At 40.8% G+C, this 12207-nt stretch overlaps 3 protein-coding genes across 3 annotated transcripts in view; 1 reads left to right on the plus strand and 2 right to left on the minus strand.

The window, feature by feature from the left end:
• Nucleotides 1-1886: 1886 nt before the first annotated feature.
• LOC102297744 (vesicle-trafficking protein SEC22b-B) lies at nt 1887-5595 on the minus strand. The gene is made up of 5 exons (XM_005939039.3): nt 5293-5595; nt 3012-3121; nt 2771-2931; nt 2525-2668; nt 1887-2363 (listed from the first exon to the last, which is right to left on the minus strand). The coding sequence occupies exons 1-5, from the start codon at nt 5365-5367 to the stop codon at nt 2212-2214; spliced, it is 642 nt and encodes a 213-aa protein (XP_005939101.1). The 5' UTR covers nt 5368-5595; the 3' UTR covers nt 1887-2211.
• A 305-nt stretch (nt 5596-5900) lies between these two features.
• On the minus strand, nt 5901-11692 carry LOC102298578 (vesicle-trafficking protein SEC22b). The gene is made up of 5 exons (XM_005939042.2): nt 11493-11692; nt 10074-10183; nt 9812-9972; nt 8497-8643; nt 5901-8305 (listed from the first exon to the last, which is right to left on the minus strand). The coding sequence occupies exons 1-5, from the start codon at nt 11565-11567 to the stop codon at nt 8151-8153; spliced, it is 648 nt and encodes a 215-aa protein (XP_005939104.1). The 5' UTR covers nt 11568-11692; the 3' UTR covers nt 5901-8150.
• Nucleotides 11693-11752: 60 nt separating this feature from the next.
• The window catches only part of LOC102298056 (uncharacterized protein C1orf21 homolog), a 9651-nt gene continuing 9196 nt past the window's right edge, over nt 11753-12207 (plus strand). Inside the window, exon 1 of the mRNA XM_005939040.3 lies at nt 11753-12094. The gene's annotated coding sequence lies outside the window, so the exon portion shown is untranslated. The remainder of the gene's footprint in view (nt 12095-12207) is intronic.

The raw sequence follows: 12207 nt of genomic DNA on the forward strand, positions 1-12207 counted from the left end.
CACACGTCTTTAATACAGCAGTAAGCCTTTGTCGTCTTTGTTCATTTGGGGATCATAAAGAGCAGCTTAGCCTCTGGTCTGACTCGCTTTTTTGTTTTTCTTATTTGTTCTGTGTTTGTGTAAACACGAGCTCCTTGGTTTGTCTATACAGGGATTAACAAATTTATTAGACCCTTTGTACTAAAACAAATTACAAATATTTTAGAAATTTGACAAAAACCTTTTTAGTACGACAAACAAAACATTTTTCTTTATTAGGCAAATGCACTCAAACATTCAAAACAGAATTTTTTTGTTCAGGAATGCAAGTAATTAACTGTAATTTGACATCTTTATCACAAAATAAAGTGCTCGTCTATTTTTTTCTGATTTTTATTTGTAAAATTGAACTGGAAAATGTGTTGAGTTATATTTATGCACTTATGCATACTGGTGGATAAAAAGTTACAACAAACATATCAAAGATGATTTTGGGAATCACCAGTACTCTTCCTGATATTCTGTGGGGGGTTTTGTATCAAACAAATGTAAATATCAGACAAAGATAACACAAGTAAGCACAAAGTGCAGTTCCTAAATGTTTAGTGTGAAGTGGAAAAAAATCCAAACCTACATGGCCCTGTGTGAAAAGTGATTGCCCCCTAAACCTGATAACTGGTTGGCTCAGCCATAGAAGCAACAACTGCAATGAGTCTTTCACGTCGCTGTGGGGGAATTTTGGCCCACTTATCCTTGCAGAATTGTTCTAACTCAGACACACTGGAGGGTTTTCCACCATGAACTGCCTTTTTAAGGTCATCCACTCATGATCTTAAAATCGGATTCAGGTCAGGACTCTGACTGGGCCACTCCAAAGTCTTCATTTTGTTTTTCAGAGGCGGACTTACTGGTGTGTTTTGGATCATTGTCCTCTTGTAGAACCCAAGTGTGCTTCAGCTTGAGGTCACGGACACATGGCTGGATATTCTCCTTCAGGATGTTTTGGTAGACAGAAGTCATGGTTCCATTTATCACAGCAAGTCTTCCAGTCCTGAGGCAGCAAAAAATCTGCAGACCATCACACAACTACTGCCATATTTTAATGTTGGCATGATGCTTCTTTTCGTTTGGTTTCCTGTTCTTCGTTTTCGTCTTGCAACTGTGCCATGGATGCCATTTTTGCTCAGTCTCTTTCTTATGTTTGAGTTATGAACTCAGACAAGTGAGGCCTGCAGTTCTTTGGATGTCGTTCTGTCTCTTGTGGTCTTTTGTAATCTCTTGTATGAGTTGTCGCTGTGCTGTTAGGGTAATCCCCCCACCTTCATTTAGAAACTGCATGTTGTGTTTGCTTGTGTTATCTTTGTTTAACACTTAAATTTGTTTGACAATCTGAAACATTTCAGTATGACAAACATACAAAAAAGAAAACCAGGAATGGAATAAAAGACTTTTCCACACCACTGTATAAACAGTGTGTAAAATAAGTGTTGAACATGTCGCCAATTTTCTAAGTAAATACATTTCTAAAGGTGCTACTGACATGAAATTCCCACCATATGTCAGTAAAAACCTGTCCAATCCACACAAGAACAAACCACAGATGGTCATAAATTATGTGTAGTAATGGGAATGATAGAGGGGGAAAGCATTGTACATACTGAAAATAATTGAATGCTTTGTACAAAAGCCTTCGTTGGTGATTACAGCTTCAAGATGCTTCCTGTGTGGGGAAACTGTGAACAACACATGGTGAGAATTTCATAGCAATAGATCCGTTAGAAATATATTTACTTAGAAAATTAGTGAGGTGTTCAATACTTATTTTACCCTCTGTGTGTATATAGAAAGGGCCTGCAACCTTCATGATGTTCACATAAACTGTCATATATAAAACTCAAACAGATTGATTTCTTGGTAAATATTCAACATTTTTAATAACACTTTCTCACACTTGTTTAAACTTTAATTACAAACATCACAGTTTTAAGACTCTAACATCTGGACATGCTTACATGGACTCTCCATCAGTGCTGAAACGCTGCCAGAAGCTCCACCAACCTGTTTATGAGGGAAAGCCAATGTGAAGCAAGTTGGCTAAAAAGGAAACTATTCTGTAACTTTATATGTTTATCACTGGTCTGGCTCACTTCACACCAAAGCGGGCTGTATATGGCACACAATGTATGATTAGTTTAGGTGCCGGACGAGGAGACGTCCTTGTCGCAGCGTCTATCAGAGCCACCAGAAACGCATGTAGATGATGAGCGTGATGAACACAGCCACAGCTACAGCCTTAGCATAGCCGGGGGAGGTGTTGACATCTTTGGCATTGCTGCGGCAACTTTTTGAAAAGCTGCTCAGGTTGCTGACTTTTTTGGCAATATCTGAGGGGATAAAATCAAAACATTGGGATGAACTGAACATCTCTGACTACGTGTACATTGTAATTTGTAAATTGGAATAATAACAAATTGTCTACATAATTCTGAATAGAATCAGCACCTCCCATTTGATGGGATGTGTTACCAACGCCTGCTACACTTACCACAGAGAGGGTCTCTCTGCATGACTTCAGCAATATTTTCCGCCATTATTTTCTGAATATCTTCCAGCTCTTTTTTAGTACTTGCCAAGGTCTTCCGGAGTTTGATCGACACAGATGGCTTCTTCACTTTTTGAATATATGTGTCTGGAACAAGATGTAAGATGCTATAAAAATGTTCATTTTATTTGTTTACAGGGATTAGTGCCATGTCTCTGTGTGATAAAAGATGTTGGACTTCAGTCTTACCAAACTCTATGAAAGAGTAGGGCCTGGATACTGTGGGTACTTTTTTTCCATACTGGACATAAAACTCTTTGCTGAGGTCTTCGAGGTATTCAAAAGCCATCGTTTTGGGAAAAGAAGCCTCGCAGAGGATAATGTAACACACACCCTGGGATATTAAAAAACTGAAACGAGGTCTAACCATTAGTTATATTTGACTCAAGTTAAACCTCACCAAAATTATCAACAAAATGTGTGATCTTACTGAAAGTTCTTGTCCCCGGTATCAAGGGTACAACGTTCTGGACTCTGAGCGTCCAGTTTCCGGCACAGCTGCTTGGCCTGGCTCTGGTACAGCAGGAGGTCCCTTTCTGACTGACAAAGACAGATAAAAACAGATTTGAGCTCATTCTTATCTCACTTAAAGTTAAAATGATTAGTCATTTATGCATTCATCACCAAGTACCCACACAGTGTAAACAGTATAAAATTCAAGAAGCAATGCCTACAAACTCAGAAACTTTATTATACACCTTGCTAGTACCATGTTGGATCCTTTTACCTTTCAAACTGTTTTAATTCGTTATGGTGCAACGTCAAAAGGTGCCGGAAACTGTCCTCAGAGATTTTGGTCCAAGTTGACATGACAGCAACTCAGTTGGTTGCTCAACCATTATGTGACTCTTCTGTTGCATCACATCCCAAAGCTGCTCTATTGGATTAATATCTGATGTCATGTTCAAGAAACCAGTTTGATATGAAATGAGCTGGGGGACATGGTGTGTTATCCTGCTGGAAACAGCCATCAGTAAATGTGCCAATAAAAGGGTGGATGCAGTTAGCAACAATGCTCAGGTGGTGTTTAAACGAATCAGAATCAATCAAGCTTTATTTGTCACAAGCAGGTTGCCCTGCAGTGAAAATGGGACCCCCGACCCGACCTTACACACATAACACAGACATCACATGGGGTTACAAGTCGGAGATCGGTAGCGTTACAGAAAAGAACACTGAAATGTACACAACAACGGGAGGGTACAAGAGGAAAAAAAGAGACCTCCACTCATGCTGTGCTTCCATGGTAGGACAGCACGAGAACAGGAAACAAAAAAACTCCTCTGCACAAAAAAAGGCACATGAATGGCCACAGCACAATATTATGACAGACATGACAAGCCACAGGGTTGGGTAGGGGATAGGCGATGCTCAGCTGTGCCAATATTCTCAACATTACACCACCACCAGTAGAATAAACCACTGACATGAAGCAGGATAGATCTATGCCTGCATGTTTTTTATGCTAAATTCTGAGCCTACCATCTGAATGTTGCTGCAGAAACAAAGATTTATGAGACCAGACAACATTTTTCATCTTCTGTTGCATGACTTTGGGAAAGTTTTGTGTAAATTGTAGCCTCAGTTTCCTGTTCTTAGCTGGCAGAAGCAGCACCCAATGCGGTCTTCTGCTCCTGTATCCTGTCTGCTTCAAGATATGATGTTTTGTGCATTCAGAGATGCTTTATTTCATACGATGAATTTGAAAAACTGTCATTTGAGTTTCTGTCGCCTTCCCTGTCAGCTTGAGCCAGTCTGATCATTATACTGCTCACTGGCTATTTTCTCTTTCTCTGGTCATTCTTTATAATCCTCTCCCGTGTGGGGAAATCCCAACAAATAATCAGTTCCTACAATATTCAGAGCAGCCTGTCTGACAACAACAATCATTCAACATTCAAAGTCCCTTAAATCACCTTCCTTCCTCATTCTGATGCTCGGTTGTCATCTTAACCATGTCTAAATGCATAGAGTGCATTGAGTTGCTGTCATGTGTTTGGGTGATTAGATATTTACATTAATGAGCAGTTGAACACATGTACATAATACACTATCTGATGAGAGCATGTATACATTATTCTCATCAGAGCCATCCAGTGCTCTCAAAATGATGAGAAAGTCGTTCACACGTGGAACCTGCAAAATGTCTCTGTATGGAGGAAAATTGAGATACATTTCTTTTTCATGCTTTTCCTTTTAAAGCTTTTTGTGTGAAATTACAAAATATTTACAAAAATATTTGCTCTCATTCACTGGAAAATCACAGTCTGGTAGTCTCTCTATCTGGATTATTTGCATAATTAAACCTGATAATGGGGTACTTTATAAAGAGGTAACGGTGTGATCTGAACCAGCCTTGTTAATAATGCATCTGATTATTTCTTGTAATAAAATGATCCCCACAGTTACAGGCAGAGATAGACTCCTAAGTTTCGCATCATGTTATTAGCACATATTCCATCACATTACGGTAGTACTTTTGCAGGATTTTCTGGGACCAGAAAATCTTATATTCATCTCAACTTTCAGTTGCTTCTTGTTTGTAAAACATCTTACACCTAGTGCTGCTCAATAAATTACAACTTGAGCTGAAGCTGCAATAAACTCATGGATCATCCCCTAGAGCACCAAGTGTAAGAAACAAATCCTTTTCTAAGAGGAGTTTGGTGTGCAGGTATCTTCATACTGGGGTCCTCAGCCTTCATTCATACCTGTTCATCCTCCTGTACAGACGCAGCGAGCGGAAGTCCGTCTGCCACACGAGTGATGAGTGTCAGCAAAATCATGGTGTTTTAAGTTGAGGATCTGCCGTCGGCTAGGGGAGTTTATTATCCAGCCGGGAGAGCGTATTGACTGTCCGATGGAAATCGAGGGATGGCTCGTCTGCCTGCAGTGAGCTCTGCTGTCAGTCAGAGGCAGTGTGCAAAGTATGTGATACAACTGGTTTATCACCTGTACCGATGGTGGTCCATCAGCCAGCAGCGGAGAAGAGAAAAAAGTTACACTGTGCACCAGTTATTGTTAGTTTTTATTGTTTAAATTCTATCTCTCTATCTCTCTATCTATCTATCTATCTACAGTTTCCTCACATTTCTTAAGAACACACAGTGCACCATGCTGAGGCCAAGTTTCTAACTAATTGTTCTTTAGGAATCACCTTGCTGGTGCAAAAATACTATTTTATGTTTGTCAGTCTTGACAATCTTTGATATTTTTCACTGATTCATTTATTCATTATATTTTTTGCAACAGGAAGCTGTAACAAAGTGCCTAAAGATATAAGTTAAAGTTGGTTCCTTGGAAGCAAAATAAATACAAATGAGGAATGTCTCGAGAGTTTTGCACAGTACTGTAAACACATACCAAAGTACTCATAACTAATGACATCCTGCTACTGCAACAGGAAGTATATCAGGAAGTTTTAAGTACTTTGGCACACATACAGACTCAGAAGGTGACAGACCAACGTTGCTATCACAGCAGGTAAATAAACAGTAGATGAGACTATTTATAAATTCAAACGAATTAATGAGGCATATTAATCAAAAACATTTTCTGCAATAAAAAGAGGATATTTAAACGTCTCTACAACCGATTAACGAGGCCTTAATATTATGTTGGCACAAACTTACAACTTAGTCTAATTAAATAACAGGAAACCAGAGGGTGATGCCACAGTGGCTGGCTGTATATCTTTTATATACAGTTTCAAAATGAACAGTCTTTGTTGTCTTTCTTCATTTACAGTCAGAGCTCAGTGATTTTCATAAAAGTAATCATAAAAAGCAGCTCAGCCTCGCTGGTCCGACTCGCTTTTTCTGTTTTTCTTGTTCGCTCTGAGTTTGTGTAAACACGAGCTGCTTGGTTTGTCTAAAGAGGGATTAACAAATTTATTAGATGACCTGACCTAAAAATAAGAAAGTACAGTTTATGAATCTGTCAAAAACTTGTTTAAAATTAAACAGAGGAGAGAGAAACCAATCAAGCACAACAATTAATCACAAAAGCACAGCCGGGTTTTATCAGACTACCTCCAGAATTGGGAGTGAAGAAGATGGAACAACCTGCCCGAACTGATCGTAGTATCACCACGGGCGTGTTGTTCGTACCAGAGTGACCAACACAACCACACTGGCTGACACAGTTGGATTGATATCTGGGTAATTTGGAGGCCAAATCAACACCTCAAACTCACTGTTGTGCTTCTCAAATTCCTGCTTTGTGGCAGGGCGCATCATCCTGCTGAAAGAGGCCATAGCCATCAAGGAATGCTGTTTCCATGAAGGGTGCACATGGTCTTCTACTTAAGAAGGTAGTACGTGTCAAAGTGACATCCACATGGATGACAGGTTTCCCAGCAGAGCATTGCCCAAAGCATCACACTGCCTCCACCAGCTTGCCTTCCTCCCATTGTGCATCATGCTGCCAGTTGTTCCCTGGTAAGTGATGCTCCTTGTATTCTGACACGGTTCTATCAGGACCAGCATGAACTTTTTGGGTAATTTGAGCTACAGTAGCATATCTGTTGGATTGGACCACAAGTGCATCAGTAACCCTGTCGCTGGTTCACCACCGGTCCTTCCTTGGATCACTTTTGATAGATACTGACCACTGCACACCGAGAACACCTCACACCTGCTCATTTTTCCAGCTTTGAGGACAAAATGTTCACTAGCTCCCTAATATATCCCCACCCACTAACAGCTGCCACGATGAAGAGATAATCAGTGTTATTCACTTCACGTCAGCGCTGAAGCCTTGAAGATTTTCACATAAATTGTGTCATATAAAGAAAAGTCAAGCAGATTGATTTCTTGATAAATATTTAACATTTTTAATAACACTTTCTCACGCTTGTGTAAACTTTGTAAACAAACATTCACATTTGATCACAGTTTTAAGACTCTAACCCCTGCACGTGCTTACATGGATTCTCATCAGTGCTAACACGCTAACAGAATCTCCAACATCAGTGTATAGAAACATGAACTCTTTCTGCTCTTAAAGGCGACCTATCATGCTTGTTTTCTCTTGTATATATATATATATATAACAGTGCAGATCTCTAATCTGGTCACCTCGGGCACACAGCTCTGCCTATGAGCACAGACTCACCTGCTTATGAGCAGCAGCCAATGAGAAAAAAGTCAGCTAAAAAAGGTGAAGCTTGCATGAAATTTAATTGAGGCCCAGCGTAAGATCAAGAAGCTTCATTTGAACTTTGACTCACGCAAAACTGCTCTGAAGCTATAAATATGAAACCATAAATGAGCCTGATGGGTCCCCTTTAATGTTTCCAGTATGCACATTTACTATATATAAAAGCCTTTCTATCACACAAAAGCCCATTAAACATCCCAATAAAGACTTACAGCTCAGCTTCTATTGTATAACCCACGACTGAGTAAATCACAGAAAGAACGTCTACATTCAACACAGGTCCGTAAGACTGAAACAGTCTTTAAGACTGTTTCAAGGCACCCTGGTATATAACAGACTGTAACATGAGTTTAAGTGCTCTTCGAGGAGAAACTCCAGCTTCGTGTCGAAATCCTTGTCTGGACGTACATCAGAGCCACCAGAAACGCACGTAGATGATGAGCGTGACAAAGAACACTGCCACAGCTGCAAACTTAGCATAGGTGGAGCGAGTGTTGAGATATTTGGCATCCTTGTGGTACTTTTCTGCCATGTTGGAGAGATTGCTGGCTTTTGTGCAGATAGCTGAGAAACAAATAGGATGAAGGAAACATTAATTTTGTTCTGATTGGTAATTTTGAGCAGAATCTCCCATTTGACGGCATGTGTTACCAACACTGGCTACACTTACCACAGAGAGGGTCTCTCTGCAGGACTTCATCAATATTTGCCACCATTATTTTCTGAATATCATCCAGTTCTTTTTTAGTACTTACCAGAAAGAGCTTCTCCTCTCTGCAGGACCTCCTCAATATTTCCAACCATAATTCTCTGGATGTCCTGCAGCTCTGTGTTAACACTGCTCAAGGTCCTCCGAGCTCTGCTGTCCACATATGACTTCTTAACTTTCTGGATGTAGGTGTCTGGAACAACATGTAGGATACTATAAAAATTTTCTTTCTTTTTGTAGAAAGTGAGTAGTGTCACGTATTTGTTTGCGATGCATCCAGAAAGTATTCACAGCACTTCCCTTATTCTAAATTTTGTCACATTACAGCCTTATTCCAAAATAGATTAAATTCATTTTCACCTCAAAATGACATAATGGCAAAGTGAAAAAAGATTGAAAGTCCTGAAAATTTGTAACAAATAAAAAAAATCTAAAAATAACACACATAAATATTTGCAGGCTTTGCAATGACTCCCAATTTTGAGCTCAGGCGCATCCTGTTTCCACTGACCACCTGTTAGATGTTTGTACACCTTGAAGTCAGGTCATTGGATATGATTTGGAAAAGCACACATCTTTCTATATAAGGTCCCACACTTGACAGTGCATGCAAGAACAAAAACCAAGCCATGCCCAACTCCAAGGAGTTGTCTGTAGACCTCCAAGACAGGATCGTGTCGAGGTACAGATCTGGTGAAGGGTGCAGAAAAATGTCTGCAGCACTGAAGGTCCCAGTGAGCACAGTGGCTTCCATCATTTGTAAATGGGACAAGTTTGAAACCACCAGGTCTTTCCCTAGAGCTGAGCGTCTGGAGTAGAAAGGGCTTAATCAGGGAGGTGGCCGAGAACCTGGTAGTCAGTCTAGAACAGACAGACAGATAGACAAAGCTCCAGCATTGCTCTGTGGGGAGGGGGGAATCTTCCAGAAGGACAACCATTTCTGCAGCACTCCAGAAATCAGGACAGATTGGTAGAGTGACCAGAGGGAAGCCACTCAGTAAAAGGCACATGACAGCCCACCTGGAGTTTGCCAAAATGCACCTGAAGGACTTTCAAACCTTGAGAAACATAATTCTCTGGTTTGGTGAAACAAACATTGAACTCTTTGGCCTGAATGCCAAGCATCATGTCTAAGCATCACCTGGCCAATACCATCGCTACAGATTGTCGCTGCTTTAAATTTCTGTTGCAGACTTTTTTCACTTTGCCATTGTGGGGTATTGTGTAAAGAATTCTGGGGTGAAAAATAAAGTTAATCTATTCTGGAATAAGGCTGTAACATGAAAAAATGTGGAACAAGTAAAGAGCTGTGAATACTTTTCAAATGTACTGTATTAAAGGATTTTCAACACCAGTCTCACCAAACTCTATGAAAGAGTAGGGCCTGGTTACTGTGGGTATTCTCCTTCCATACTGGTCATAAAACTCATTGCTGAGGTCTTCGAGGTATGCAAAAGCCATCTTTCTGGGAAAAGAAGCCTCGCAGAGGGACAGGTAGCACACACCCTGGGATATTAAAAGGCTGAAAATGAGGCCAAACCATTAATGATTTTATGACCTTTGTGATTCAAGTTAAAGCTCACCAAAATTATCTACAAAATGTTCTATGCTGAGTGATCTTACTGAAAGTTCATGTCCCCAGCCTCGAGGGTGCAGCGTTCTGGACTCTGAGCGTCCAGTTTACGGCACAGCTGCTTGGCCTGGCTCTGGTACTGCTGGAGATCTCTTTCTGACTGACAAAGACAGATAAAAACAGACTTAAGCTCATTCTTATTCATATTTAATTACTTTAGTCGTTTGGTCATTGCATATTACCCACACAGTGTAAACAATATGTTCAAAAGGTCATTCATTCATCTGTAGTTTCATTACAGAATCACATCCACAGGAAAGCCTGTAGCTGGATACAGAGAATTAAACCTAACAACCACTGGTGATGCAGCCTGCTCTCTGCAGTAATCAGGGGACTCAATTCAGGTTCACAGTTCAGGGATATTCAATTACTGTTTGGACCTTGTCCCTTTCCTCACTATTACTTATGTGGATCCATGAGAATGTAGGAATTTAGTTATTGTCCTGTTCTGTCGCTGTAGTCAATGTTCACACATGCTCACGTCCAAACATTCAACAACTTGCTGAATGTTTGTTCACAGTATTGCAGCTTCACCAATGTTCATAAGTTGTGTATTGCCATAGAGTGGAGATTTTGTTTTCTCCTTAAGTAAAGCACGCTAAAGACAGAAAGAGTTTGCATTTGTGCACTTTATACTGCGTAATCCATGCCATCTTATATTGTTGCTTTGGTTTGCTGTTTTTGGCTGACAGGAGTGGTACCCAGTGCGGTCTTCTGCTGCTGTAACCTGTTTGCTTCAAAGTTTGATGTGTTGCACGTTCAGGGATGCTCTTCTGTGTAACATGATTGTATTAATTATACTGTTGCCTTACCGTCAGCTTGAACCAGTCTGGACATTCTAACAGTCACTGGATATTTTATGTTTCTCTTTTAATTTCTTGTTTTAAAACCTAGAGATAGTTGTGTGGAGAAATCTCAGTAGATCAGCAGGTTTTTAAAATCCTCAGACCACCCCGTCTGACACAACCACGCCACGTTAAAAGTTGCTTAAATCACTTTTTTCCCCTGCATTTGATGTTCGGTTTTTAAATACAGCTATTAAATAAAGTATCACTTTAAAGTTCAGATCCCCACAGTTGCATACAGAATAGTCCACCACATTAAAATCTAAACTAACAGGTTTCACAGTTAAATTTAAAAAGACATGACATTAGCACTTTGTAGACATTTTTCTGTCGACTGGGACCAGAACAAACTGCTCTTATGTTCAACTCAACTTTCAGTTGTTTGTATAAAATACGATACACTCAGTGTTCCTCAATAATTACAACTTTAGCTAAAGCTGAAATAAAATCGCGACATTATCTTCTAGAGCACCAAGCGTGTAAAAAAAAAGCACACTATTATTGTTTAAAGAACAGTTTGATGTGCAGGTATCTCCATACGAGGGGCTCAGCTTTCATTCATACCTGTTCATCCTCCTGTACAGACGCAGCGAGCGGAAGTCCGTCCGCCACACGAGCAACCATTGTCAGTAAAATCATGGTGTTTGAGGTCGGGGATCTGCTGTCAACTGGAGAGAGTCAACTTTATAACTTTGTACGTCTTTTTTGCCTGTTCGATAACGCAGGATAAACGCTAAATGCGTTGGACGGAAGCTTACGGTGCGCCCGCGAAATAGGTCCGACTGGCAACCGGCAACATTCACAAGACCGCCCTACCCCCAGTCGTCATTTTTCAGTCGCGTAGAGGTATTCTGTGGTTCCTGGGACGCTAACTGGGTTTCTTTGTGTGTATTTCCCCTGAAAAACAAGCCCGCATGAGCCGTGTTTTGAGTCGCCGGTGTATCCCCTGCCGAGCAGGCGCTGTTGGGTCACTCTGAGCGGGTATGGGGTCACGAGCTCCAGCAGCGAGTGCAGCAGACAGCTGGCAGACGGAACGCCTGCACCTCCACTGCTGATGCCCGTGTGTGCTGGGCTCAGACATGCAGATGCGGTCTGGCTGGCTTCTCCGTCTAGACTGAAGTCTCCTTGAACTAAAAAAAACAGAGAAGCATGGACACACCAGAGAGGTAATCTAGCTCCGAGAGCGCAGCACTTACAATCTCATTTTTTGCTTTATTTTTATTTTATCTGTCTGAGGTCGTTTTCCTGTTGGCCGTGGAATCGTAGGTCCCCCCCCCCC

Source organism: Haplochromis burtoni, unplaced genomic scaffold (genome assembly GCF_018398535.1).
Source record: "Haplochromis burtoni strain Fernald_Lab_line unplaced genomic scaffold, NCSU_Asbu1 Contig_257, whole genome shotgun sequence".
In the NCBI taxonomy this organism is placed as follows: domain Eukaryota; kingdom Metazoa; phylum Chordata; class Actinopteri; order Cichliformes; family Cichlidae; genus Haplochromis; species Haplochromis burtoni.

Bases quoted from the DNA above. Each gene is read 5' to 3' on its own strand.
- LOC102298578 (XM_005939042.2), bottom strand. From the start codon at position 11,567: ATGATTTTACTGACAATGGTTGCTCGTGTGGCGGACGGACTTCCGCTC. The intron at 8,644-9,811 runs GTGAGACTGGTG...ATGTTGTTCCAG, and splicing joins CTACTCTTTCATAGAGTTTG to ACACCTACATCCAGAAAGTT. The intron at 8,306-8,496 runs GTAAGTACTAAA...TTTGTTTCTCAG, and splicing joins GAGAGGAGAAGCTCTTTCTG to CTATCTGCACAAAAGCCAGC.
- LOC102297744 (XM_005939039.3), bottom strand. From the start codon at position 5,367: ATGATTTTGCTGACACTCATCACTCGTGTGGCAGACGGACTTCCGCTC. The intron at 2,932-3,011 runs GTAAGATCACAC...ACCTCGTTTCAG, and splicing joins ACCGGGGACAAGAACTTTCA to TTTTTTAATATCCCAGGGTG. The intron at 2,364-2,524 runs GTAAGTGTAGCA...TTATCCCCTCAG, and splicing joins GCAGAGAGACCCTCTCTGTG to ATATTGCCAAAAAAGTCAGC.